The sequence below is a fragment of the Lagopus muta genome, chromosome 1 (assembly GCF_023343835.1).
Source record: "Lagopus muta isolate bLagMut1 chromosome 1, bLagMut1 primary, whole genome shotgun sequence".
Taxonomy (NCBI): domain Eukaryota; kingdom Metazoa; phylum Chordata; class Aves; order Galliformes; family Phasianidae; genus Lagopus; species Lagopus muta.
Genome location: NC_064433.1, coordinates 56,011,711 through 56,039,335, shown reverse-complemented (window position 1 = coordinate 56,039,335; position 27,625 = coordinate 56,011,711). Strand labels below are relative to the sequence as shown.

Sequence of the window (27,625 nt, the reverse complement as noted above, 5' to 3'; positions counted from 1 at the left end):
TCCCCTGCAGGTTTGCCAAACACAGCTCTCAGCCTCCCAGAGAAAAATCAGAATCACAGAATGGCCAGGGTTGGAAGGGACCTCAAGTATCATGAATCTCCAACCCCCCTGCCACATACAGGGCCACCAACCTCCCCATTTAATACTAGACCAGGCTGCCCAGGGCCCCACCCAACCTGCCCTTGAACATCTCCAGGGACGGGGCATCCACAACCTCTGGGCAGCCTGTTCCAGCACCTCACCACTCTCTCCATAAAGAACCTCCCCCTGACATCCAACCTAAATCTTCTCTCCCTCATTTCCCCTTGTCCTGCAGTTATCAACCCTTTCAAAGAGTCAATTCCCCTCCTGTTTGTCGGCTCCCTTTAGGTATTGAGGTCACCCCGCAGCCTCCACAACCAGTCTGGGCAGCCTGTTCCAGTGCTGTAGGTCTCATGCTGGCAGAATTGCTCATGATGCAGAGAAATACTGAGCACAGGATAGTCTCCTACTACAAGGACATCGTATTCTAACAGGTGAAGGGTGGTTTCAAACAAGAACTTTGAATCTAGAAAATTTTTGTTGCATCATAAAAAGCCGTGACACTTTGAGATCTAATGCATTGACATTATGCATGTGTAGATTTTGTATTCTGCAAAAAATGTCATTTCAGAGCTAGATGCTATCCCAAAAGGCACTGACTTACCGGATGGAAGGAATATAAACATATTCAGGGAGAGTTTGAAGTTTGCTAAGTTACGAAGAAAATCCACCCCTGACTTCTGCTACATGGTCTGCAGGGAGTTTAACAGAAGGAATGGCACATCACATCCTCAGATACAACCAATGCATGCTGAGGATTTTGTGATTGGTATGGTTTTCTTGTGAGGATGGGTGGCCAGAGGTACTGAAAACCAAATGTGGAGGCAAAATTACATTTATGAAAAATACATACAAATTCTCACAGCATCATCTTAATCTCAATTAGGTGGATTTAGAAATACTGCAGTACTGTAGGAACTTATCTAGCCTATTAGCTTTTTTGGCATGCTATCAGAGGAGGTGTTCTGGTAATCAAGCTGATCTCTGAGTCTTCATCTTTCTCTTAAAATCAAGATCATCTTAACATGATCTTAAGCCATGGACACCCATTTCAGTCTGTAGCATCATTAAGTCACAGCAACAGTGTGTTTGTTCATTTTTTCTCTTCAAACAAAATGGAAAATCAGCCCTTCAGCTTGCTAGATGTCTTAGCTCAGCTTTCCACTTGGAAACTGCAGATTTCAGAGAACAAATATGGCCGCTCAAGCGGTTCTTTGATGGCAACCCAGGCCAGCAGTCAGGACCAAGGTGTGCAGATGATGGGGAGGAGAAGGCCGCAGAGAACTGCTGGGGACAGCTTTGGAAACCATGGGGCTGTGCATAACGTGCTCCTCTGTTTGCCATGCATTGCTGACTTTTTAGTACTGTCCGCCTGCAGCAACTCAAAGCTTCCTGCTCGTACTTCCTCCTGCTGGCCTCGGGAGCAAGGGTTAATATTAAACTGGTTGCTGGGTGACACAGGAGAGGCCAGGAATACAGATTGGCATGGCAAATTCCTGCTGTTTGCTGCGAACTGCACCCTCAGGCCCCAGCCACTCTCATGCCACCCTTGCATATTCATATTTGCCTGAATTGTACCCCATCTGGCTTTTGGTGAGCACGTAGACTACAGACAAGAAAGTCTGAAAGAAAGAGAATTAGAATGCTATTTAAAAGGAAGGTACAATTTTCTTTTCAACAGCTCAACAGTTTTCTTCCTGTTCTACAAACGGCACGCACTGCTTCCTCTAAAGGTTTTCAACTTTGGTTAAAAAGGGACACATAATGGAGGATGGGGAGGTGGGAACGCACACCACCACGTTCACCAAAGTAAGGTAAATAATTAGAATATGAAGTTAAGATTGAGTCAGGTTTTATAGATAGAATGCATACGGAGAAGTGAATTGTAATTTTTATTTCAGCTCTGAGAGAACTTATATTTTATTGTAACATACTGCTGAAATACACAGGGGCAGCACCAGCAGGCTGAGGGTCTGTTGAGATAAAAACCTATGCATTGTGCAATGCAGCTGTCATTTTCTCTGCCAGCAGGAACAACAGAGGAGCAAATACACGAGGAAAGAAAAAGAAAAACAGAAATCTCCCAATCTCCTAGAGATAAAGGAGATGCCCAGCAAAGCATTAATTCTGTTAGCAGACGGCTCAGCCCGCCATCATGCCACCTCCTCCCCTCCCCCACGGTGGGCGGGTGAGGACCGCACCGCGCGGCGGGAACGTTCTGGAGCGAGTGGGCGTTCCCCCGCCTGTTCCTCCAATCGGAGCCTTCGCCGGGCGGGGGGGGGACGGTCCTTACCCTCGCCCCGCCCCGCCGCCGCCCGCCCGGAAGGATGTACTCCCGGAAGTTCCGGTGCTGTCGCCGTGTGTGGGATAAACAGTAATGGCTGAGGCGGTGGCTCTGGGAACAACGGCGGATGCCGCGGCGGCGGCGGTCCTGGGGCCGAGCACCGCCGCGGGAGCCACGGGTACCATCTTCGGACCCGCGGCCGTGCCGCCCCTCGCTCTGGGGCCGGGTGGTGGCTGGACCAAACAGGTCACTTGCAGGTAGGCGCTGCCCGCGGCGGAGGGCGGGGGCGGTGGCCCTTCGTCCCCATAATCTCCCCGCGTTCTCCCCATCCATCCCCCCTCTCCCCCCCCCCCTCCCCCCCCATGCGGCCGTTCCTCGGGTCGCCGGGCCCCTCCCTCCTCGCTCACGTAGGCACTGCAGCGCCCCGTAAGCCTCTGAAGGGGGGGGCCGGGGGCGAGGGGCGGCGCGGGACCGCGCGCTGGAGGGCCCGCGCTGCGAGGCCGGGGCGGGGAGGCCCCGCGGGCAGCGAGGTTGCCGCCGGGGCCCGTACTTCCGGCGCGGCCCTGCGCCGCCCTCTGGAGCCGGCCCCGCGCTGCGGCCCGCGCCCGCCTCGCCCTTGGGGACTGGGCCGCGCTGCCCTGGAGGCCCGCGGGGCTCCTGAGTCACGGCGGTCGCCATGAAAGGGGCTATGGGGGAAGCGCTGGGCCATCGAGTTCGAATCGGGCTTTAGATGTCTCAATAACGCGGGTGTCGCTGAGGCCTTTCTCGGGACGCGGCTCGCCGTGACCCGTCCCCGCAGTGCCGGGAGCGCCGCTGCCCGCCTTACATCATGGCTCAGAGCGCTGCGTCATTTTGCATCTGCATTTCCCTGCAGAATGCGTTTCCGATAAATCTCTTCGCGATGAGCGTGCAGATCTTGCCGCATGTTGCAGCGCTGCCAGAGGGACTATTTTTAAACTGGGACTGCAGGCTAAAAGGAGCATAAAGCAGTTCTTGCGAAGAGAGAATAGAGGAGTTCCTCTGACACAAACGGATGATCGAAGCCGAGGTTCAAGAAGCATTTCCTTTCTTTTTTTTTTTTTTTTTTTCTTTTTTTTTTAAGTCTCTGTATTCCATTTAACATAACACGTTCCCGATCAAAATTCTTTACAAATCCAAAATACTTTCCGTTTTCCTTCTGGGAAGGGAAGGAGGCTCTAGATTTTAACGTGAGATTTTTTTGTGCGCCATTTCCCCTTGGTGCCAAGGGCGGCCCCGAGAGCCGGTGCTTGCCTCTCACAGCAGCTTGCTCGCTGCATCCCTTTGTGCTGCTGCGGGGGCCCTGCGGTGTCTGAGGCATTCCTGCTAACCCTGAGTATTGTTTGCATTGCCTCAAGTTAAGCACGTTAACGGTGCTCATCTGGAAAACACCATTTCTCAATTCTGAGTACTCCTCTGCGTGCAAAGAGCTTTTAACGTGAATAGCCAGGTTAATGTTTGCTGCAAGGCCGTTAAGCACAGGGCGGAGATGAGGAAATGGCTCGGAATGGTGCTTAGCTCAGCTCTCCAGTGGGCTGCGAGGGCAGAGGTCGATGCTCCTTCTGCGTGAGTTTGCTGTATGTTTCTGAAGACTAAAAAGCTAATTAAGGGAAGTATGTAGATGAGCTTTGTGTACTTGCTCAGGCACAGCGAATCGCTTGATTGCAAACAGTTACTGCAGAGCAGTCTAGCTGACCTGTGCCTGTACCGGCCAGTGAGTGTGTCGAATAAATATTTATTTCAAAACGCTCAGGAAAACTTGATCATCGGAGAACACATTCGTGTGCAGTAATGTGAGCTTAAACAAAAATAAGATCTTAGCTTTCGACCTAATGAGCCTCTCCATTGTTCTTTTTGACTAATCCTCTTAGCTGCCCCGGTGCTTGTTTGTTCCTTTCTTTGTTTGTTTGTTTTCAGTGGGCCCCTTCCAGTTGCAGGCAGCAAAGCTTTCCTCAGGCTTTGAAGTGAAATTAATGATTGGACCTGGTCTTCTGGGGCTGCGTTATAAGAATTCGGTTTTTCTAAGCTAAGTTTCAGTGGAGTGGAGTTCCTGTTAGCTTGTTAAGAGAACACACTCTTGAGCCTTGTTTTACCTTTGTAAATGAGCTGGAGGATTTAACTGTGAGATGAAGGGGTTAGTAACATTTCAGAATCGAGGTTTGTTTTTTTTTTTTCTTTTCACTTTATTGTCTGGAGCAGCTTGTGTTCTGAGTAATGCTGCAGAGTTACTTTCATCTGTAACTTTATCTGGATCATCGTATGGGTAACAGCAGACACTGCCTGAGAAACTTCAGATAAACAGGAGTATCTTCGATATGAATACTTGGCATTTCGTGGTTGGTGAGGGCATAGAGCTGTTTTACCAAAATGGGAAGTTGTAGAATTAGAGGGTGTTCTTGCTGCTTGTTACATCAGGGTGATGCCCTTGGCTGGGTGATTGGTGTCTTTGAGTGAGAGACACTGGGGCTGAGAGGAAGGGCTTTGATTTCTCCTGGGTTTGTGGTTTTGCAATTGCTGCCCTTCTGCTTTTTCTGCAGGTTTAGTTTAGAGCTTGGGGTGAAAACGAAATTCATCTTGTTCCTCAGTAGGTTGTGAGGACTTATTTCATATTCAGATCCTTTCATTACGGATAGATTTAAAATAAGAAAAAAGAATGGTAGTCCTTATCAGGTGTCTCTGTCCTTCCTGTTTTAGACAGACAGGAAACTTTAGTGAGTGGTGGTATAGCTGACACTTAAACCAAAGATGATGCTGTTAAGCTCCAGATAATTGAGTTTTCCAGTTCTCATGCAGCAGTACTTCAGCCCATCAAGTTGATGTAAACAGATTGCATTCAGTAACTGCACAGAAATAAAACCCTTTAGCAACTAGATGGTGTGGTTTGAGAGTTGTCTGGCGTGTGTAACTGCTTCTGTTTCTGAGAACCCAGATCAGGTATTGTGTTGTTTTTATATTAAACAGAGAAGAGAATCTGAAGCACACAGGTAGGCCTCCTTAATTTGGTGCAACAGTAGTGATGAGTTGTGGTGCACAAGCCTCTTTAAAACCTGCAGCACTGCCCCTTTTTAGCAGCTCTCTTCTAGACACCTCCCACTACCTTCTTGCTGAAGAAGGTTATGGAAAGGAAAGGACGAGCAGATAAATGCAATTAAGACCCGCTTTTGTCTTGTCTTTCCATTTTTATAAGGTTGCTGACTCCTGTAGAACTTTGCCAGCTGCTCATATCTGAATATATACGTGCTGTGCTAGAGCAGCGTGCCTGGCCTTTGCTCAGCCGCCTCCCTTGTTAAGTAAGACCTCTCAGCCTCTATCACTCCTGAAGCAGCCAGAGGGTGCAGCTGGCTGTTCCTCAGAGGTTCCCATCTGCCAGCAATGGCAGTGCTTCTTGTTCTTGTTGGAAACTCAGCTCTGTTGCTGGGTGTAACGTTCTCAATGAAACCAGTGGTTTAATAAACATATGCGGTTGACTGATAGCAGAGTTAAGTGGGTCTGAAGGAAAGGACAAGCCACACCTGAGAAAGCAAACTCCTTGCAACCTTCTAAAGCTGTGGGGAGAGATCTTGCATAGTGATTTCACTAATAGGATTACACATGGAAGACTCAAATGAGGGAGATGATCTGAAGGCAGCTAGTACACGCTGAGGTTCTAGAATGCAGCTGTCTTGTTTTAAACTGTGTTGTAGTCTTAATGAAGTCATTACACGTGCTTTTGCTCTAGTTTATGGCAGGTAGTAGAAGTAATATCCTTCTGACAGTGGAAAACAAAATATTTAAAAGGTGCTATTTTAAGGCTTCTACATCCATGGCCCTGGGTGATGCATTCTCTATGCATTTACAAAAAAATGCCCACGAGATTTTGGTTATGGATTAGATGCTTTTTGGATGCGCGGAGCCTGATTTCTCTGGCTTTTCTAAGCACCCCTTGAAAGACAGGATTTGCTGTTTGGGTTAAAGGATACGTAATTAAGTATAGCAGTGTTCTGCAGTGCTTAAATATCACTGTCTGCAGTTGGTACCTCCTGGATGGGTTGTGCCATGTGTTGGTACCACAATAGCTTTGCATAGTCTTGCAGTGAGCTGAGTGGGGGCATGGTCTCAACTTGTGCAGTCTCACCACTTTGTATTCCTATATCTGAACAGGAAAGACAGTGCATTGCTGTGTGAAAGCACCCAGGGAGAATGTAGTTGTATACTTACCTGCTCTAGTTAAACTTTTTCCGATCAGAGGATGTGTGTTTGACAGAAAGCAAAGTTTGGATGTCCTTCTGCATGTCAGTGAGTGAGGCAGGTAGCCTGTTCAGTTTTCAGTTTTTAGAATCCTTTTGTCCTGTATCCAGAAACAAGAGGCTGGTATTGCTAGGATGTGATGTTACAATTGTATTTGTGTAAAGATGTTCTTCCGCATTTTTACATGCCAAGCCACAAATAATGCACTCTGTGCTTTAACATACCCAGTTTTCAAGTATGGCCAAAGCACATTTTAGCCAGATTCAGCAATTTCATGTGGAAAATGTTAATTTCTTTGTGATGTTGAAGTCAAAACTTCCCTCCTTTGGGCAAGAGGTGGAGTTGGTGTAATCCTTAGAGATCTTTTCCCTCCCCTCACTTGAGTTATCTCATTGAATTGAGCTCAGCTTGCTGCATGGGAACGCAGTGTGAAAGTGATGAAAATTGAAGCTCATGAGTGCTTCAGGTTTTTTTCCCTTCCCCTTTATAACATACTGTCTTGATGTAATGCACTGTGGCTAGTTTCAGAATACTAGAGGATCTGTGCTTACAGAGGAGTCTCTTGATGTAGGGTTGGAAAGGGCCTCGGGCTTCCATCTCCTCTGACTAAGCAGCAATGGGAGAGCCGCGTTCCAAGGCTTCAGTATTTAGAGTAAGTTACACTGGTCAGGTCCTTCTCAGCCGAAGTGCTCACTGTAGCTGTTGCCTTCCCCTCAGTTGCTTATTTCAGCCCTATGGCTGGAGTAGCAGGGTGGTTGTGCACGGGTCTGAGCCGTGATCTGAACTGCATTAAAAATAACCGCAGGGGTGGCAGAAGGAATGTCAGGTTACATCTGAGCAGCTCCTTGATCTAAGTCAGCAGGTGGCTGTGGATCTGCATGCCCTGACACATGGGAGAAGCAGAGCTGTGCTGAAACAAGCAAAGGGTGGAGATGAATGTTCCTAGCTTGTTCTTTGGTAACTTAACAGCCTGAATTAATTTTGACTTGTTGGTGTAAATCTCATTCCTTAAAAGAATCTAGAAGTTCCAGTTAGGTTCTGCTTCACATGGTCTGTGAGTTGCTAAATTTTGGCTTTGAGGTGTGTTTGTGTATGGACAAGTGTGTGATGGTGTTTGTGTGCTTGTGGGGGAGAGAGGATGGAATGAATTATTCTTTGTGGTGAGGAATGCTGGAGAGTGCTGGGGTAGTACCTGGTTCCTGGGGTGTGTTGGCATGGTGGTTGGTGCAGCCACCTGGCAAACCTGACTAGAGTGCTGATGTCTCTGGGGAGAATAGCCTGCAGAGTGTCATCTGGTCTTTTTATTATTTATTTCTGTGTAGGATCACGTTTCTGATCAGGTTTGCTGTGTAGCCACAGTGTACAGACAGATGGTACCTTGAAAGCGAGAATTGCAGCCTGACAGTTAGTGTCAGCTGGTGGCTTATAAAACCACTTCAGCTCTCCTGCTCTTAGTAAGTATCTTGAGTACACCACTGGCTTTGCAAGTCAGTCTTCTTCAGACTTGCTTCAAGTTATAGCACTTCCCTAGTATTGCACTACAAATGTAGCTTTGCTTATATAATTTGGTGAATTGTTTGCTTTGATTTATGACCTCTTACCTTACAGCAGTCTTAAGTATTTCTCCAGATTTTGACACCCTTTGTTTAGGAGTGTGACTTCAAATGCTGCTCTGTGAAGAGCCATCCTCTTAGTTGGTGCTGCAGAAGATGATCCAGCTGTCCTTCCTGCTGACTGCACTGCAGGGTGGCTGTGCGGTCACCTCCTTGGAGGGCCTGGTTCTACTGGCTGTGTGGGTGGCAGCATCCATGCAGAGCAGTGTGGAGCAGGGAGGCAGAGCTACTCCTTTCAGCAGTGGGATGGCCTTAAAAGGGTATATATAGGCTAGCTAAGAGTTCGTGTGAAACCTGAACCCTGGCAATTTTTCTTGTACGGTAAGTATTGATAAATTAATTCAGAGATTGTAATTTACTTCATATTTGAGGGCCAGAGCTTCTTTCTGTAAGCTTCTTGTTGTTAAGGAGCTCTGAAGGGAGAGAATTTGGTACTACTTCTCTATTGGTTAAGTGTTCTTTAATATGTTCAGTTATGGCTCTCATACGAAGTCTGAGTAGTTGCAATGCCGTGCATTTAAAGAAGCTTACACTTTCTAGATTAACATTTATAAGAATGGGGGGAAAAAAAACACTTTTGAGTGTTTTTTGCAGTTCATTGGAGTAGAAAAGGCTTTGTCCTTTTTCAGACTTCTTCATTTGTACGTTTATACTGGGACAGGGTCCCGTGAGCTGTTAGCTATGTCTTAAATTCAGCATACCTTGATTTATAAAACAACTTGTCTTCCAAATACTGTGTTTACAGCTTCAGTATTTCTTAATTCACAGTAATTCCCTGTATTACAGGTATTTCATGCATGGAGTCTGCAAGGAAGGAGACAACTGTCGCTACTCTCATGACCTGTCCACCAGTCAGTCTGCTATGGTGTGCAGGTATTATCAGCGTGGATGCTGTGCTTACGGAGATCTCTGCAGGTAAAGAAATGCTACTCGCTGCACTGTAGGAGTAAATTCACTTAGAGTTCCTGAGTAGAGAGCTCAGAGAAAGGCAAAAGAAAAAGAAATCCTCCTTGCATTGAAACTTCATAATTCTACAGAAATTAGTTCACTTCACTAATGGCTTTCTCTCACTAAGAGTGGTAGTGTTAACTTTGTTTTGAAAACCAATAAGAGGTGATGTGAAGAGAACCAGTCTTCAGAAAAGCAATGGTTATCAAGGCGTGTTTTTGCTTGTGGTTTGTTTTGTTAATAGTATGAGTAGATGAAATGAAATCTGGGACTACATTCAGACTACCCGAATTGATGACTGAGAAACATTGGGTCAATTGTGATAAAACAGGTATGATTTTTGTATTGCATCTCTCTTCAGAAATTGCTGTTCTGACAATTAAGTGTCACTTTTGAAGAAGTAACTGGGGTATAGTCATACAGATTTTTAAGATACCTGTACAAATCAGCCCTGTGTTGAGAGGACATAAATTAACCTATACTGTTGAAAAAGAGAAGAAAAACTAAAAGAATGAACAAAGGAAAATAATGCTTTCCTAGGGTAGCAAAGCTTTATAAAGGCTTAGGGATCTTTTTCTATCGCTGAAGTTCTCTGTATTACAACTTACCAGGGGCTTTAACGCTGTATTGTTGTAGATCCTATGTGTGATTAAATATTTGCATCATGACCTCATGTGGTAGCTATAGTTTGCTTTTCTTACGTGTTTAGTATTTAGTAACTATGTATAAGAAAGATAATGGAGGATTGGTCTCTAGCCTTCTGTATGTCTGCCAGTGCTACATTCATGGTCATGTACATCAGTGGTCTCCAAACTTTTGTTGCTTGTAGATGGAATAAAAAGTGAATCTCTTTAGCACACACCCCCACTGAATGTATATTTGCTGATAAATTATACAGATGTACTGCTTTACTATTGCATTACACACATTCTAAAACATGGATAAAATGAATCACAGAACTGCAGGGGTTGGAAGGAACCTAAAGATCAGTGAGTCCAACCCCCTGATGAAGCAGGTACTCTACAATAGGACGCACAGGTGGGTGTCCAGATGATCTTGTGGAGTCTCCTGTGAAGATATTCCACCTCTCTGGGCAGCCTGAGTGCTCTGATGCCCTGACGGAACAGAGTTTCTTCTGCATGTTAGTACAAAACTTCAAGTTATAGGCCATTACTGCTTTCCTACTGCTACACACCACTGAGAAGAGCGTGGCCTCATCCATTTGCCTTCCACCTCCCTGTTGGTATTAATAACATTAATCAGATTGCCTCTCAGTCTTCTCTTCCCCAGGCTGAACAGACTAAGGTTACTCAGCCTATCTTCATACGGGAGATGCTCCAGGCCCTTTACCATCCTTGTCACCCTCCACTGGAATCCTTCTGGGAGATCCCTGTGTTTTTAGAATGGGGGAGCCCAGAACTGGACACAGCACTCCAGATGTGGCCTCAGCAGGGAAGAGTGGAGGAGGAGGATCATCTCCCTCGACCGGCTGGCCTCACTGTTCTCAGTGCACCCAGGATACCATTGGCCTTCTTGGCCATAAGGGCAACATAAGATTAGATTAAGATCAAGAATAAAATATTTTAAAAACACTGGTTTTATTTATTAACTGTACAGAAAACTTTTTACCCTCACTAAAAACATAGTTTTATGGAGAGCGCTGTGGTTCAGTGCGCTTTGTTATCTTTCCAAGTTCTCAGTGTAGCACTTGGATACGGCAACTGGAAGGTCAGGTTCCTAGTTCAGTCTGTGAGTACTTGGGCTTAATGGTTGTCGATGTTTTTAACGAATCTAAGCTCTACTGAAACTCTTCTGTTAGAAGATTCTTAAATGTGTTATAAAACAGTTTCCAAATTTTTTTTTGATGTACAGATGGAAGGATATTTACAGGTAACACGCATTGTGTTTGACAACAAAATCATCTCACAATGGTAGTGTTTCCCAACAGCCACTTACAAAATGTGATCTCCATGGCACGAGCTTCTTTCAAAAAGCACTTGCTCTTACTCCAAAAACATCATTTCTAGTTTGAAGGGACTAAGTGTGCTTATTTCTTGAAAATGTTTATTGGGTAGGGTTGCATACTAGTCACAGCTACCTCTAATCACAGAGTAGGTCAACAAATTTGCAGCACTTGTAGTATTGTGAAAGAAAAGTGTGCAACTCGTCTTTTACAAGAATTGTTAAGCAATTTAACATGAAATAACCAGCAAACCACTGAGTGGTACTGAAGGTTTTCGTCATAATTCTACTTCTTGTTACAAAATATTGAAAGATTTCACTATCAGAATGTTTTAGTTTTGAGTTAACCATACTGATGATGTGGTAGCATTTTGTCTGCTTCTGGTTCCAGCTTTTTTGCTGCAGTATCTTTATTTATGATGCAGTGAATGAATTTCACTTGTGCTATCCCTGTAATCTTAACTGGAAATAGTTCATTATAGTTAATGCAGCTGCTCCTTCAGTGGTTAAACTCACCCAGCTTTCCCTGTAAGACATCATTTTTAATAGTCACTTACTGTTGAGAATACATCTTCTCTATTGTATCTCCTTAGTGGCTCACAGAAATGTAGTTGGTGTATTTCATTGTTGCAGCATAATCTAGGGAATGCCATAAGCTGAAGCATTATTAGTAACGTACTTCCAGTTGCCTCTGTTATGAACCTTGAACACTACATAGTTTGTTCTAGTACTTGTTTCTGCAGAGTTCTGTCTCCCAACAGTATTTGCTGACAAAGAGTACTTTTATGTGTTGCTGTATTGCTTTCCAGGTGTTATTTCTGCCATCAGGAAGAACAAGTGTTCTAATTTGTGTGTAGCTTTTTTGTCTTTTGCTATTATCTGAGAAACATCGGAGATGCTTTTCAGCATTTATCACCAACCTTTGCAACTCAACCCGGATTTTCCACATTCTGAAACATCATACTGCCATTGTCTAATATCTCAAGACATAACGTATGCTGAGGGCAAGGATCATTAACCATAGTGAATCTGTGTTTCAAATCCTCCTCTGAGTTATTTTGATTGCCTCCATTTTCCCTCCCCTGCACTCCCCCCACAGTTCTTGTCAGCACTGACTCTTCTACTCTCAGCTCTTCCTCAACCACATTACAAAGGCAAAAACAACTACAACCTAATCAGATCTGACATCCTGTCGTTGTTTTTGTTCACATACTCAGGATTCTCTTAAATCCACAATTATTTGCAGAAATGTTTTTTAACCTCTTGTTTGTTTTGTGAGAGTTTAACTTAAAACTGGATAACGTAATCTGCAGCTCTGTTTAGTGGGCAGATGTGAATTACAATATCAATGCACTGAAAGCAAACAAGCAAAGGCACTGCCGTAAATCCCTGCACATTGTGGCACACCTGCTCTTCCTTCAGGACACCTTGTGTGTACTGTGTGTGACAGAGGACCCTTTGGCATGCAAACTGAGTAAGAGCACCAACCTTGCTCTGTATATTTAATATTAAAAGCTTGAGTTCTTTCTTATAATTTTAGGTATAAAAAAGCCCTACCGTTTTTGTCCTGAATTCTGGTGGATTATCTTGTGTAATGCGTGGGGTGCGTGTGCCTTGCTTTGGAAACCACTGTTGAAGAAGACTGGAGGCTTGCCTTTTAATTTGTGCTTCATAGCTTCATTGAGATTTTAAAGCTGACATTTGGTCAGGCGTGTTTCTTTCATATGCAGGATCTGTAATGCTTAATTGTTTTCAACCTGACACAAGGCAAGTGAATCACAGTTGCTTAAAGGTTGTATATAATCTCCAAGAATTCCCTCCTTTCATCCTTGAAATTAGTCAGCAGATATCTAAGACTTTGTGGGGGGAAATGAATTATTTCTCTTTCGGTGTACTTGCTGCTGGAAGGCAGATCTCTGAGAGAAATGGCACTTATCTGTTGTTTGTGGGTGGCAGGGATCAATGTGTTCTGAGCATCGTTGTCCACAGTAAATTGAAGAAGGACTTGAAAATAATTACTAAAGCCAACATAACATCTGATTGAGGCAAAGTGGGTCAGTTTAGGTCACAGTCTGGGACACTGTCCACTCAAGTTTTGAGTACTTGCAAGAACAGAAGATATGTAGCCTCTCTGGGCATCTCCTTCAGTGTTTAACTAATTTCATGGTAAACTTATGGTAGTTTCCCACTTTGAGCTTGTTTGCTGGCCTTTAGCTATCACTGCATCTCTAAGAAGAGCGGCTCACTCTTTTTCTGTGCCTTCTCATTTAATAGTTGAAGACAGCAGTATCTGTCTTTAGTCTCTTCAAGGCTAAATTAACTCACTTCATTCACTACTACTGCACAGATGTAGTAGGTATGTGAGCGAATTTGGATGTAAATGAAGTTCATTTTTTTTGTAATTTAAGTGAAAATTGCACACATCACTCCATTTCTTCCAAATGGAGTAGGGTTGGGTTCCTCAGGCAGTGCTGACATGTTGTACAAGTGGATGCGTTTCTCTTAAAGAGTCGTCTAGCATTTTCTTCCAAGCCTTTTCTTCAGTATAGCGTGTTAGCATCTAAATTGGTTTGCTTCCAATTTTTCAGGCAGCTCTGTGGAGGAGTTATCTTGTGAGGAGTTGACATGTTTTTTTTTCATTTGTTAGATATGAACACACCAAGCCGCTGATGCAGGAAGAAGAAGAAGAAGAAGAAGAAGAAGAGACTACTGTGAATCCAGCTGCAAAAATGTATCCCTCAGTATCCTCAGACCTCGCATTATTCCCTGAAATTGTTGAAGAAGATATTATTGAGATAGAAGATGAAAATATAGATCTGGCAGCTGCTGGAGTAGGTGCTGAAGACTGGGTGAATGCTGTAGAGTTTGTTCCTGGGCAGCCATACTGCGGACGTGGTAAGCTGATCATGGGATAATGGTAAATTTCTGTCATGGGTCAACAGTTTCTGCATAGTGCATTTATTTTAATGCTTCTGATTTAGCTGAGTACAGCTGATCGTATTTATAAATCACTTCAACTGTTCTGTTCTTAAGTTCTACTTGATTTTTTTCTGCGTGAATAGTAGGATCATTTCAAATCCCTTCTTACTGCTGTAATGGTGTTCTAAAACCAGGTATATATATATGCAAAGTCTCTGAGTACTGTGAAAGATGTCTAGAGGAGGTTTTGATTCCTGTAGAATGACTTCTGACCAAGTATTTGCTTTCATGAGTCCCATAGCAATTCAGACCAGAAACTGAATATCATTTACTCTAGTTACTTTTCTGAGACTTGATTTTATGGTACTGTGATGGCTCATAAGGAGAATGAAATTGGAAAAGCTTATTGTATGGGACCAGACAGTTTAAGTATGCCACACCTCTCATTTACTTTCCTTGCAGAAAGGTAGCACAAAGATATCAAAAAGAGGGTGCATGCATTTAGTCTAACTTCTAGTATCGGGCTCTCTAAAACTGAAGATGTATAGCCATGAATGATCTAATAATGATTGAATCAAAAACTGATATTTTTATGCCCAGAATAATTTGAAGTTTGTTACATAATGCTCAGATTATACTGTTTAGCAGTATTTGTCTTTTACTATTAGACAGGACATTTTGTTAATGCAAATGATTCTGATTTGGGACTAAGCGTTGTATCTTGACAGTGAGCTCAGCAAAGAAAATAGCGACAATTCTTCAGATACTCAGTTTTTGAGGTTCAGGTGCACCACATTTCCATGTTTGTTCTGCTGCTACTGCTGCCAGATGTTCTGGAGTAACTGAAGGCAGTAAAATGGCAGAGATGTAAGCAGCACTGAATAGTGTTGCTCTTTCCCGCTGCTGTGAGAATAAAAGATGATAACAACTGGAAGGGGCCTACAAGAATCTGGTCCAGCTACCTGAGCACTTCAGGGCTAACCAGAGTGTGCTCAGCTTCTCCTCGTAGAACATGCCTTCCAGGCCTTTCACTAGCTTTGGTGCCCTCCCCTGGATGCATTCAAGTATCTTAACATCCCTTTTATATTGTGGAGTCCCAAACTGCACTCAGTATTTGAGGTGATGCTGCACCAACGGTGAATGCGGTGGGAGACTGCCTTTTCTTTTGGCTGGCTGGTTATGAGCGCACCCTGAAATGCACTTTGCCTTCTGGACTACCAGATGGATGTACTTGTTAATAATTGTTCCAACGTGTAAGTAAATGTGAGAATTGAAGATAATTAACTGGTCTGCACTGGATTACTTTCCTTCAGTATCTTTAAGACTTGAGGCATCTGACATCTGACTTGCAACAGTTTTTCCTAACTAAAGCTTTATTAGGGCATAGATTTTCTCTAGAATTTTTCTTTTCTCTAGAATTTTGGAAGTCTGAAGGATTTGCATCAAGTTAAGATATACAGAAAAGAATTTTTCTATGCATATCTTCCTGGGATTTTCAGGAAAGTGGTCTGGACAAGTATGGGGCTGAAGATTTTAATCTGAAAATGTCAAAGAAAAAAAAAAAGTTGAAGATGCTCTTGTTAAGTTTCATATTAATTGCTGGAGTATGTTTGGGTTTTGAGAGGTATCTGCTCCTACAGAGAAGCATAGAATGGTTTGGGTTGGAAGGGTCCTTAACTCTCACCCAGTCCCAGCCTTCTGCTGTGACAGTGCTGCCACCCAGCAGCTCGTGCTGCCCAGGGCTTCATCCAGCCTGGCCCTGAGCGCCTCCAGGGAGGGCTATCCACAAGGGCTGATTAGGAGGTGAGTTTACCCTTTAATACCACAAGTTAGAGTTTTTGAGCAGTGTCACTAAAGGAATGGAAGATTCTGCTTTGTAGCTGGCCTAAGGCTTAATAGCTTACTTAAATACTGATACTGTAAGTCAGGCTGAATTCTAGGTTTCCTTATTTTCTGAGGCAAGCAACACACAATTTGAAACAATTCTTTTCCAATTCAGATTCAGTTTATTGAATTCCTGCAGAATGAGGACGTACTTGCTGTCTTTCATTGTAGAGAAACATAGTTTTTCCTTGTAGAAAACTTTCCTTGGTAGACTGCCAGCAGGAAGGAGTGTCTTAGTTTCATTGAAAATATCTTCTAATAGAATATTCTAATTGAATGTATACCTGTCCTACTTTATACATTGAAGACTGGAAAATTTTGTGTGGAAAATACTTTGTTGAACTATCTGGGTTGGATTTAAGTAGACTAGAGTGCTTTTGTTCTGTATGCCCTGTTAAGGGAAACAAAAGTAATTGGAGTAATCCTACTAAGAGCTGAGCATTTGAATGTGATAGACTGAAGCTGGAGAATGCAAGCTCTTGAAAGTAACTACTGCTTACTTTGTGGGCACAGTTTCATCTTGACAGAGTAGATAATATCTTAATGCCTTAATTGAGTTTTTCAGAGCTTGAGATATATTCCTCAGCTCATAAATTCTGTTATCATGCACTTTAATAGGAGCTTAGTAACCTCATTATTTTCCATACATTTGGGCTCTAAAAAGCTGCATGATTAGAGAGTTCTTCTAAAACTTGCAACAAGTGAATCTGTTGAATGAAACTGCTGGCAGAGGTAGCAACATTGCACTCTTCAGTGCAGCTGCTTCTTGGCTTGGTTTTCGCTCTGGCTTAGCTATGGTCTGCTTCTGTGGGCTGAAGATCTCTTTGCAGCTCAAGCATCAGATGTGCTCCTAACATTGTTCAGTTTGGTCCAAAACTTATCTGGTTCATATTTTGAGATTGCTGTGTAATGAGAGCCAAACTGTGAAAAGTAGGAGTTGTTTGTAGGAAGGCTGTTTTCCAAAGTGCACTCCGTTACGTGCTGAAGTACTGAAGTGAGATTTGTGTGTAGTATTGCTCTGAGTTTTGAAACTGGCTTGAGTGTTGCATGCAAGTCCATGAGATGCTATATTACCTTTGTACCATAGTCATGATTTAATCCCTAGAATGATTTAGTCACTCATGTTGACTGTGAAATAAAACTAGATGATTTTGCAGGTCCCTTCCAAGTCAAATGGAGAATGGGAAGATTGCTTTCTGGGATCTAACCTACTGAAGAATGGCTTTGAAAACAGTGGGCAGAATCATAGAGAATAAGTGTTACTCTGTGGAGTGTTGGAAGTGGAACTGCTGAGGCACTGACTGAGTTTTCCCAACTGGAATTTCAGAGTTGGAGCAAAACAGAGCAGTAGGTTCAAGAGTTACACGTGTAGGGCTTCAGATTGTTCAGATTTTTATTTCATAGAAATATAGCTCTAGCTGAGAGGAAGTGCTGGAATAGCATGGAAGACAGACTGAAAAATTAGATCAGTTTCAGCGTGTTTTCCCCCTCCTGTACTGTCATACTGTAAAAGTGCCTGAAGTTGTTATTAAAGACTGACATTCACAGAGCTGTATCTTAATGTCTTGACCTCTAGATGACAAGAACAGGTTGTGCTTTGGACACAAGGATGGTAGCATAGACTTAGCTAGAATTTACTAGCTACACTGAGTGTTGTTGTTGTTTTCAGTCTTTGGTGATGTTGCATTCTTTGTTGTTGTTTAAATAATTCAGTATACTCGTTTTTGCCAAGATTTGAAGCTCTTCTCTCTCTTTTGTGGCCCAGCATAGAAAGTGAATGGGATTGTAAGTCAGTCTTTGGGGAATAAGGCTTCAGAACCTTTATTCTCAAAAGAGCCTCAGCTAAGCAGCTCTTTGTCAAAACTTTATCAAAGAAAGGTTTTATAAAGGATATCCTTCAGAGGAGTACAGGTGACTCTGGAAACTTTCTCCATTAAGAAAAGCTTCAAGCGTGCCTCTGCTTCAAAGTATACATTTTCCAGGGATATAGGATTGCCTTGAGCAAAAGATAATCTTGCCAGCCCCATTTCAAAGAGGCGCTGTATCAATAGATTCCTTTGAAACTCAGCTGCATTTATCTGCTTAGTAGACTTCCATCTGTGAATCCTGTGATCTATTAAACTCTCCCTCCTCACAAAGTTAAAAATAATAATAATAAAAAATCTGGCAAAAATGACAACCAGGGGAATGGAAACAGTCTGGTACTTGTGATTCTTTTTTTGTTGCTGCTGTTTGAGGAGACCGTGGTTCTTAAGCTCCAGAAAAAGGGGCTGGAGAATTTCCCTATTGTGTTCAGCTGGATGGAACACTAAGTAGGTCTAAGTAAATGGGTACTTGAGTTAGCACCAGAGAAGAGCAACTAGAACTCCTAGGGAAGAGGAGGTAATGAAGGTTCATTTCATTTTGTTTGGGAACCTCTGAAAATCAGCAGGTTAGTGGTTGGCTTGTTATTTAATCAATTAGTTGCTTTTGAAAAGTATCTGAGAGCAGTGTGAGTAACCTCTGAAGTCAGATGGTTGTTCTTAAGTGGGAACCAAAAGGAAGCAGACTTGAGCTTTTGAGTGCTCCTCTTTTCCTGCTCTTAATTTTTTCATAACTTTCATTCTCCCCTGAAACTGAGCTTTCTAGCACGTGCTTTTTCTTTGTATCTCTGAAGGCCATTGGGCTGTTGGATGCTTGCTGCGCATCTTTGCTTTGTGGGAATAAAAACTGAGTGTGTGGCCCCTGATTCTTTTTTGAGAAAGTCTTTTCTTTTGCTGTTCCAAGTACCCTTTTAGTTGTATTTACTTGCTTCTCCAAACCTAGTGGTCAGAGGATTTATAAAGCTCCACTTTCTTATGGCACAGATGACTTCTCACTCCTCTGTCAGCTACTGGTTATGTAGATGAAATCCAGTTGCTCTTCTTCCTTGTGCATGTTCTGGATGTAGCACTGCTTTGTCATTCTTCCACATTTAGTGCATCTTCCAGCTGTCTGCTTTTGTCTTGTAACATAATCCTGCTTGATATCGCAGCCTCAAAAGGCTGTTTGGCTCATGGTGGCACAGATGAGCACGTTTGTGGGAGAAACAGAAGTCTTAAACAGAGCCTATGTGTGCAGGAAAGAGAAGCTGAACAGATTTCAGTTCAATTTAGGATTAGGTGGGGGTATTTTTTCAGTAGGATTTCTTTTTGCAAAACTGATAACTAGTCTAGAACGAAGTGAGAATAGCCTGAAAATGACAGGTTTTCCTACCGCTAGGATTGCTCTCTCGATAAGGGCAGATTGGATGTCTGTTTTGGATGGGGTTTATTTATTTTTTTTGCAAGTGTCTAGAATAGACTTGGAGCCACATGGAAGTGTCAACAACACACTGATTAACCTGCATTTGAGAAACTGCTGGTGTGGTGTCCCTGTACTGGCACTTCTTTGTGCTGGATACACCTCTATTGCTTCAGCAATGTCATTGTGGGGAAAAATTGAGAGTCGTTTCTAGCTGGAGTAGAACTGATTCTCAAAGCAGTGAGAGATTTTTAACCTTACTTGTTGCTGAACTGTAGTCAGCACAAAAATGTAGTTAGTGAGACTTTCTAGTGCAGACTGAACCTGTAAATGGATTTTGCTCTGACCGTTGAGGCCTTTATAGCTTTATAGTCTTGTCTGAATTGAATGATGAACGAGTTACACTAGAAATCAATCTTGCTTTCTTGAGTCAGAAAATAACTTAGTTCAAATTGAGGGTACATGGAACTTGGACTGAAGTGAGTCTTACTTTTCTTATAATCCATTTGAATGACTTGAGCAGGGTCACCCGAAGGGTTTTTTAAAACTTTTTTTCATGAAATCTCCTTTCTTCCTCCTTAATTTTGTACCCAGCTGCCCCTTCCTGCACTGAAGTACCCTTGGAGGAAATGGTGATTGAGGAAGAGTATGAAAAGCAGGAAGCAGACGTGGAGATGAAGAAGGAGCTGTGCCCCTATGCTGCAGTGGGAGAGTGTCGTTATGGAGAAAACTGCGTGTATATCCATGGGGACGTCTGTGATATGTGCGGACTGCAGGTCTTGCATCCAATTGATGCTGCGCAGAGATCCCAGCACATAAAGGTGAGCAGACAGCTGTCTGGTGTTAAACAGCTTGAAGTTATTGCTTCCTAGCTCCCTGAAGTCACTTGTCCTTCATTCCCTTTTATTTGAAGGTGCATGCGGGTTGGGCAGTGAATGAAATTCCTGTTGTAAAACGGACTGTTTCCTGTCAGAGCTGTATTCAGAAGCAGCTGCGCTTCCTTATCTGTGCTGGGAGAGCAGTCTGTGTGAAGATACTAAAGCTTTGTTCTTAGCCTAGTAAAACTGGATGGTCTTCCAGATTGCCTTTCTGATGTTTAAAGCAATGTCTGAAGAAAGGAATTTGAACTCTGAATTGCTTGTTTCCCACTGTCTAAGCAAGGCTCTTTGAGGATGAAGACTCTGCAGCTTAATCATTTTCCATTCCTTATGTAAAATAACAGAGTGAAACTGAGCTTAAAAACCTGTTTGGATTTCCCCAGGTGACCAGTCGTGTCTGCAGTTGTTTTCTCTTTCCTTTCCAGTCTTGCATTGAAGCTCACGAGAAGGACATGGAGCTTTCATTTGCCGTCCAGCGTAGTAAAGACATGGTGTGCGGGATATGCATGGAGGTGGTGTATGAAAAAGCTAATCCTAGTGAGCGCCGCTTTGGGATCCTCTCCAACTGCAACCACACTTACTGTCTCAAGTGCATCCGCAAGTGGAGGAGTGCTAAACAATTTGAGAGCAAGATTATAAAGTGAGACACTTTCTCATTTTGATTGTGCTTTGTAAGAACTTAGTAACTTGTGACAACTTGCAACAGACTCCCCCTCCACCCCCTTCCTGCCCCCCACCCCCATAAAGAGACTTCATTTAATGCATACTAACTTCAGTTTGGAAGCAAAATAATTGTTAGGGATGATGTTTACACCCTGATCTAGTTAATGCGCATTAAGTTTGCAAAACTCACTTCATGGTAGAAGTAAGCCTTTCACTTATTTAGTTAGCTTGTTATCTGATGGTTACTGTTATGTCTTGGACACCCAGCCAGAAATCTGATAACAGATTAACCAGTTCAGAATGTATGCTGCTTAGTTCTTTGCTGCCCTAGTGCATTAATCAGTTGGCAAACCATTTCTCCATTTAAAGGCTGTTCTTTTGAAAAAAAAAAAAAAAAGGAAATCCAGTCAAATATATATAGAAATCAAACAAAAATAAATTTATTTAATTCTAAAGAAAAAGGAGTCTGTGTGAAGTGTTTTTTTAAGGTTTGATACAACCTTAGGGTTTGATAAGACCAGCTACCATTAACATTAAGTTCTTGAAGTCATTGAGCTTAGATTATCTTTGTATTTAAGACAGAATATAGATTGAAAAGCACATATAGCAGTATGTTCAAAATGTCTTTTAAGGTGGATGTGTGCCATGACTTGTTACATAGGTGAGAGCGCCCTGTAATACAGAGTCTCGCAGCAAGGTCTGTTCATTCCCCAGGTCCTGCCCAGAGTGTCGGATCACATCTAACTTTGTCATTCCAAGTGAGTACTGGGTGGAGGAGAAGGAAGAGAAGCAGAAACTCATTCAGAAGTACAAGGAGGCAATGAGGTATGAGCACTGCAGCTTCTTCTCAAGCTGTGAGGCTGGAGAAGTAATGCACACCTGGAGAAGAAGGGTATCAGTGCATAGCCTTTCCCTTTCCAGTCCAATGTGTGATGTACTTCCTTACCTTTCCACCCACAGATGCATGCAGCCACACAGTCACTAAGCTGCTCCTATGTGCTTTGACCTCAGTCTTTCCCTTAGCACTCTGAACAGGGGTGGTCTCGTTGTTAAGTAACACAAGCTTGTGCTGTGGAAGCCATCAGTGCCCCTATGCATGCCTCAGCCCACACACACCTTGGGTGTGAACGCTACGTAATGCACCACTTTTTCGCACAGGCATTGTACTGACCATCTCCAAATGGTGCTTGAGATCTTTTTGGTCTGTAGGTAAATGCAATTCTGAAGTCTGGTGTGCTGTGAATAAGAGTTGTGATATTTTCCTTTCCAGCAACAAGCCATGCAGGTATTTTGATGAAGGCCGTGGGAGCTGTCCATTTGGAGGGAACTGCTTTTACAAACATGCGTATCCTGATGGCCGTCAAGAGGAGCCGCAGAGACCCAAAGTGCGTACAGCAAGTAGATCTAGGGTCAGTGCTGGCTTTTGTCCCTTTTGTGCAGGAAATGCACAAGAGGAACGTGCTGCACTGAGGATAGGGGCACTTTGTATTTTCTAACTTCTGACAGTTCTGTATTGTAGTGAATTTGAAAGAGAGGGCGGTCTAAATTTTGTAAGTGATGGGAGCTAAGATGGAAGGAATGAATTTTTCAAACTTTTATACCAACATACTGAGGTAAAATGTTGGGCAGCATGAATAAGAGTGTGACGGTAGGTTCTACTGGGAGTCAGTATCTCCCTGAAGGAGAAACACAGAAAATACACAGGAGCTAACCTTTGTTGGCTTGTGGGAAGGCCCTTTCCTTGCACACTTGATCACTTGGGTAACTGCTTGTGTTCTGCTTGCAGGCCCAGCGGAGGAATCGGTTCTGGGAGTTCATTGAGGAGCGAGAGAACGGTGACCCATTTGAGACCGATGAGGACGAAGTGGTGACCTTTGAGCTCGGTGAGATGTTGCTCATGCTGTTGGCAGCAGGAGGTGATGATGAGCTAACGGATTCCGAGGACGAGTGGGACTTGTTTCATGATGAGCTGGAAGATTATTATGACCTGGATCTATAGCACCTGACAGTGGAGTGTGGACTGTCGTCTTGGCTTCAGGCAGTAGCTATTACTTACCTGTGGTGTTGTGGCAGTGCCTGTGTTTCTCCTAGGCAGGCCTATCAATTCCAGGTGCTGTTGTAATAACTTTTACCCAGGGTCTGTCTTCTCCTGTCCCCTCCCGCCCCAAGAGTGTTGTTTCTCCTCTGTTTAAACAAATAACAAGAAATCTTTAAAATCTTAGTTTTTGTAAAAATGAATTTAACTGTCAAACAGTTAGCTTAGGTTTGTTGCTTCATCTATGTACCCAACAGAGCTCACCCAGTTCCAGGGTTAAAGTGTTTACAGGACTTCCACACTCATTTTGAAGAGCCCAGATACAAAAATGAGCGGTGGCCATGCAGTGGGGATGTAAATTGGCTGATGGCCTCTTTTCTGTCTCTGTATCAATATTTCTGACGTCAGGCCAGATACAAATAATCCTTTTCTGACATCAGCTCCGTTCCAGCCCCCTCATGTACACATCTTCATTTGTGATTTTGGACTCTTGTTTACTTGCACATTACTATTACTACTGTGTAACCAGAACCAGGTGTGAATGTTCCAGATTTTACTGTGTCTAGCATGAAAGGATAATGTCTTAGTGAAAGGAGAACTTTCTATGTGTATATACAGATAAACGTAGAGTTGGACCTCGAGGATGGGGAGACTCTGTGTAAGTTAAGTAACAAGGCCACCTTTCATCCCCTCTTGGTGCATGAAGTCTAGCCTCCAATTGGACATGAAACTGGTTTAGTGGTCTCAGCTCAGTCTGTGGCAACGATCTGTCATGTGCAACTCCCTGATACACCAGCTCTCTTTCATGTGTTTCGTTAGGGTGGTCCAGGAGCAGAAGTCCGGTTAGCTGAGTGGGGTCAGAGGAACACGAGAGGCCCCTTTAGCTGCATTGCTCTTTAAGTTTTAGAACTTGGTGTGACCACATAAGCCGCGAGCTTTGCTAGGAAATCTCTGTGCCTCTCAGCTGGTTCGAGGGCCGTGTGCCTTTCGGCCTCTGAGTGGGGCAGGTTGCCTGGTCAAGCTGTTCAGCTTACGTGAGTTAGCGCTTAGGAAGTCGGTCATGCAGTTTCTGGCTGTAATTTGCATTGAGAAATTACATTGCCACCAAAGCTCCCGTACAGGAATTTTAACCTTGCATTACATTATTGCTGTTGTTTTTTTTTATTGACTTGTGGATGCCCCGTGATCTGTTTTCCTGCTGCTCTTGTCCCCTAGACTGCCTCTCCTTTCACTTTTAATTGGAATGAGAAATTGTTCTGAGGTCTATAATGTAATGTTTTGCAGCTGCCTTTTGTAAGAAGCACTTTTCCCAAATAAAAAAATACAAAAAAATGAAAAAAACAAAAACCCCAAAAAAATCAAGTGAGCTCTGTCTGTTCTTTTACGTTTGAAGCCTCTGTATTTTTTATTTCAGGAAAGTGGGGGGGTGGGGAGAGGGTGTTTGGTTTGTACAAAAGCATTTGTTGCTTAGCTCCTGCAGAATTGTGTCATGCTACAAGGAAGTTCTAACTTTCTTATAACTTTTCCAATGAGCATTTTGTGAACACATTCTGAATGGACAGCTGAGATAATTGAGCTGCTGAAGGAACATTTGCAGGTGTTGCTGGGAACAGAAGTGGCTTCCTCAGAAATGATTCCCATGCTATGGTGCTGTTTCTGTTGTCCTCAACAAAAGTCAACTGCAGTGTGTTTTCTATTAAGTTTCCTGTTGTAATGCTGCCTGGACAGCAAGTTTAAGCATTGCTACAGGCTGCTTTCTGGGAATCCACATGCTTATTTAAACCTGTGGGTGTTCAGAAAGAAGCATTCTTCTACAAAAATGCATAAAGATGGAAGTTAACTACTAGAAGCATATTTTGCCTTGCTCAGGAATATGAGAAAAGATGAGGCCGAGCAGTCTGAAATCATTGTCAGATCTTCTTCCAGAGGCAAGCAGCAGGGGGAGAAATGCAGATGTAAATGAAATGGAGGTAGGAAGAACCAGGAAAAAATTAGGGCTGTGGAGTAGAACAAGGTTTCCACACAGTGAAAGGTAGGTTGCCAGCTTCTTACTGGAGAGCTGTGTTCAAAGTGTAATGAAGATGGGACCCATGAGGATGGAGAATGGTAATGGACACAAGCATGTGGATCGTTTTCCTTCCCAAAGGGTCAGATACAGCATGCTCTGCTTTTGGTTTGGGTGCTTTTGCTGCACAGTGCTAGGTGTTGCTGCTTCTAAACCTTGCTTGTGTATGATGTCAGGCAAGTTGGGAATACATTAGTGAGTGATTTAATGAGGAGGTGGCTCTGTCCACTTGTGACTGGTGTAGTCCAGCTCATCGTGGCAAGGTGTTTGGTTGCTCCCTTGCTTTGAAGAGTGCTGCTGGTTCTTGTTCTGCAAGTAGAGGAGCTGTGTGTGTTTACTCTGAGCAGCACTGTGTGTTTCTTCCTGTGTGAATCCAGCTGCTGGTAGGCCTGTTCTGAAGTGTGCTGTTGTGCTATAATTCCCTGTCAAGGGGAATGACTGAAAGGTGTGGGGCCTTTGGAGTGAGTGAAGAATGTTGGTAGGCTGCTGTGGTTTTCTTCTTAAGAACAAATAAATTCATGAGGATGAAGATCAACCTTTAATGTGAAAACAAGGAGAGTAAAGCTCAAAAAGAAAACGTAGTACATAGTAAGTATGTAAGTAAACATAGTAAGTTCCCAAGATACAGAAACTGAATAGACTGAGAGGACAATGAGAATATTCATGGCAGTGTTGAGATGAAAAAGGTTGATGGAAATTTGTAGAGTCTTCATACAAAATACTGATTTCAAAACCAAAATATTCAGGGGGAGAAAAAGTTGCATGCTCTCATTTGAAGTGCCTTGGCTTCAGTCCCTGTTGCAGCAAAATATACTTCTGATTTCGTTTGAAATTTTGCATTGTGTGGTAACTGTGAAATAAGTGTTTGCATGTTCCAGTTGGTCTGATGGCAATTGTAAAAGCAAATGGCACTTCTTAACAGCTTCACTGCTGCCTCAGAGCCTCTACTTCTTTACAGTCCTTTTAAGTGCTGCTCTTTCCTGCTTGCAACAATGTGTATTGTAATCTTGCTGCTGGGAGGCCTGGTTCATTTAAGGGAATGCATACTAACTCTTTCCTGTTACGGAAGGCACGACATGAATTTCTGTTTGGAGCGTGACTTGAGGTACAGAGTGTCTCCTGTTTGGAGTGGAACTTGCCTACATGGCATTACTAATGCTGCAGCAGCCTAAAGGGAGGGAATCCACACAGTTCTTGGGATTCAGATAGAATACAGGACTGTGCTGTATGAATCAGATAGCAACAAAGGAGCTACAAAGGCAACTTAAGTCAGCTGTAGAATTAGAGGCATCATTTAACTCTGTGTACGTGTGCAATTGAGGTAAGCCTTACGTCTGGTGAGCAAATCTAGCCAGACTTGGCAGTGATAACTAACAAGCACTAATGTTTATGGATACAGCTTTTATCAAGGAAATAAGAGTTGCAAGTATATTCAATTTCTGCCCCTCACATGTTGCCATAACTTGTTGCTGTTACCCTTGGATATGCTATTTGTCACTGGCAGCCCAGCTGCTGTCCACACCTCCTTGCCAGCAGCTTAATGTGATCACACAGACAAAGCCTTTGTGGGCAGCTAAGCTGAGGCTGGTATTCAAACTTCTTGTAAGTGCAGTAAATGACTTTAAAGGATCTAACTGTCTCAAGCTAACAGTGAAACGCTCAAGTGTGCAGTTCCCTATTAAAAGTTGATGTAATTCTCAGTGAAAGAGGTTCTCGCTCTGAATAAAGCAACTCGTATATCCTGGCATTGTCTGTTGTGGTTGTGGTCCTTGCGCTTGAGAGAGGCGTTGGAAAATGGCTCCAGGACTTGGTAGAAAGGGTGTTGAGTACTAAAACTCCCTCTGCCTTGAGTTGAATGTTTTGCATTCATTAGCAGCCTTCCTCCATATATGAGAGCTGGGGAGGAGCAGCTATGGTTGGAACACTTGCCTACTGGGAAAAGGAGATAGATTTGGTTCTGTCCCAAAGCACTGGCATGCATCTGCTTCCTGAAAGGAGGCTCCAGAACAGAGCTCTGTACCAGATGTGGGCCTGAGATGTGCCTTCTTGGTCTCCTTTCCAACTATACTTAACTGGAATTATTAGGTAAGAACCTTAGCTTTTGCTATAAAGAACCTGTACCTTATGTATGTAGAAAAGTGTGACCACATAAGCAGTGCCACATGCCTTCCACATCACTGGGTTGTAATTATGCTTATTTTTAAGCCAGTCAGCTTCTAAGGGGCTTCAGTGCGTGCCCCATTCCAGAATTCTTTCAGTTCTTTGCCCTGCCACGTGGGGAGGTGCTGCCTCTGTTTCATGTGACATGGGTGTGGGTATCAGTGCAAAGAATGCACAGCAGCAAATTCAGACAGCTAAAGTTTGAATACTTCTTCCAGGTAGGTAAAAACAAACGAGCATCTCCTCCAGCTGGATGCACAGCTCTTACAACTGTGGGACAGTAGTAATTGGTAGCATAGTATTGTAAACAACATTTATAGAAGAGCTGCCTTTCTACAAGCATGCTAACGATGCCATCAGGAGCTATGCTGGATCTGTGTATGATGCTGGAAGAGCAAAAATGCTAACATAAGGTTCTGCAGCAGTTTCTTGGTTAACTTGCATGGGCAGCAGCTGCACACTTCCATTTGCTGTGATGGAGAAAGGCACTGATGAAAGTTACAAACATAGTGGTTGCTATCATACACTGTAGAACAACACAATAAAGCTTGTTAACAAACTTAATAGTTTTCTTCATGTCAGGTACTAACTACATCATAAATTAATCTATTAATCTACACTCTGAAA

The 27,625-nt window shown here is 43.3% G+C and overlaps 1 protein-coding gene across 1 annotated transcript; it reads left to right on the top strand.

The window, feature by feature from the left end:
- The first annotated feature begins 2,406 nt into the window (after nt 1-2,406).
- Nucleotides 2,407-27,625, top strand: MKRN1 (makorin ring finger protein 1). The gene is made up of 8 exons (XM_048954520.1): nt 2,407-2,622; nt 9,010-9,138; nt 13,781-14,028; nt 19,792-20,018; nt 20,501-20,715; nt 21,453-21,563; nt 22,009-22,123; nt 22,525-27,625. Exons 1-8 carry the CDS (start codon nt 2,459-2,461, stop codon nt 22,735-22,737), a joined length of 1,422 nt encoding a protein of 473 aa, XP_048810477.1. The 5' UTR covers nt 2,407-2,458; the 3' UTR covers nt 22,738-27,625.

Bases quoted from the DNA above. Each gene is read 5' to 3' on its own strand.
- MKRN1 (XM_048954520.1), top strand. From the start codon at position 2,459: ATGGCTGAGGCGGTGGCTCTGGGAACAACGGCGGATGCCGCGGCGGCG. The intron at 9,139-13,780 runs GTAAAGAAATGC...TTCATTTGTTAG, and splicing joins GCTTACGGAGATCTCTGCAG to ATATGAACACACCAAGCCGC. The intron at 14,029-19,791 runs GTAAGCTGATCA...TTTTGTACCCAG, and splicing joins GCAGCCATACTGCGGACGTG to CTGCCCCTTCCTGCACTGAA.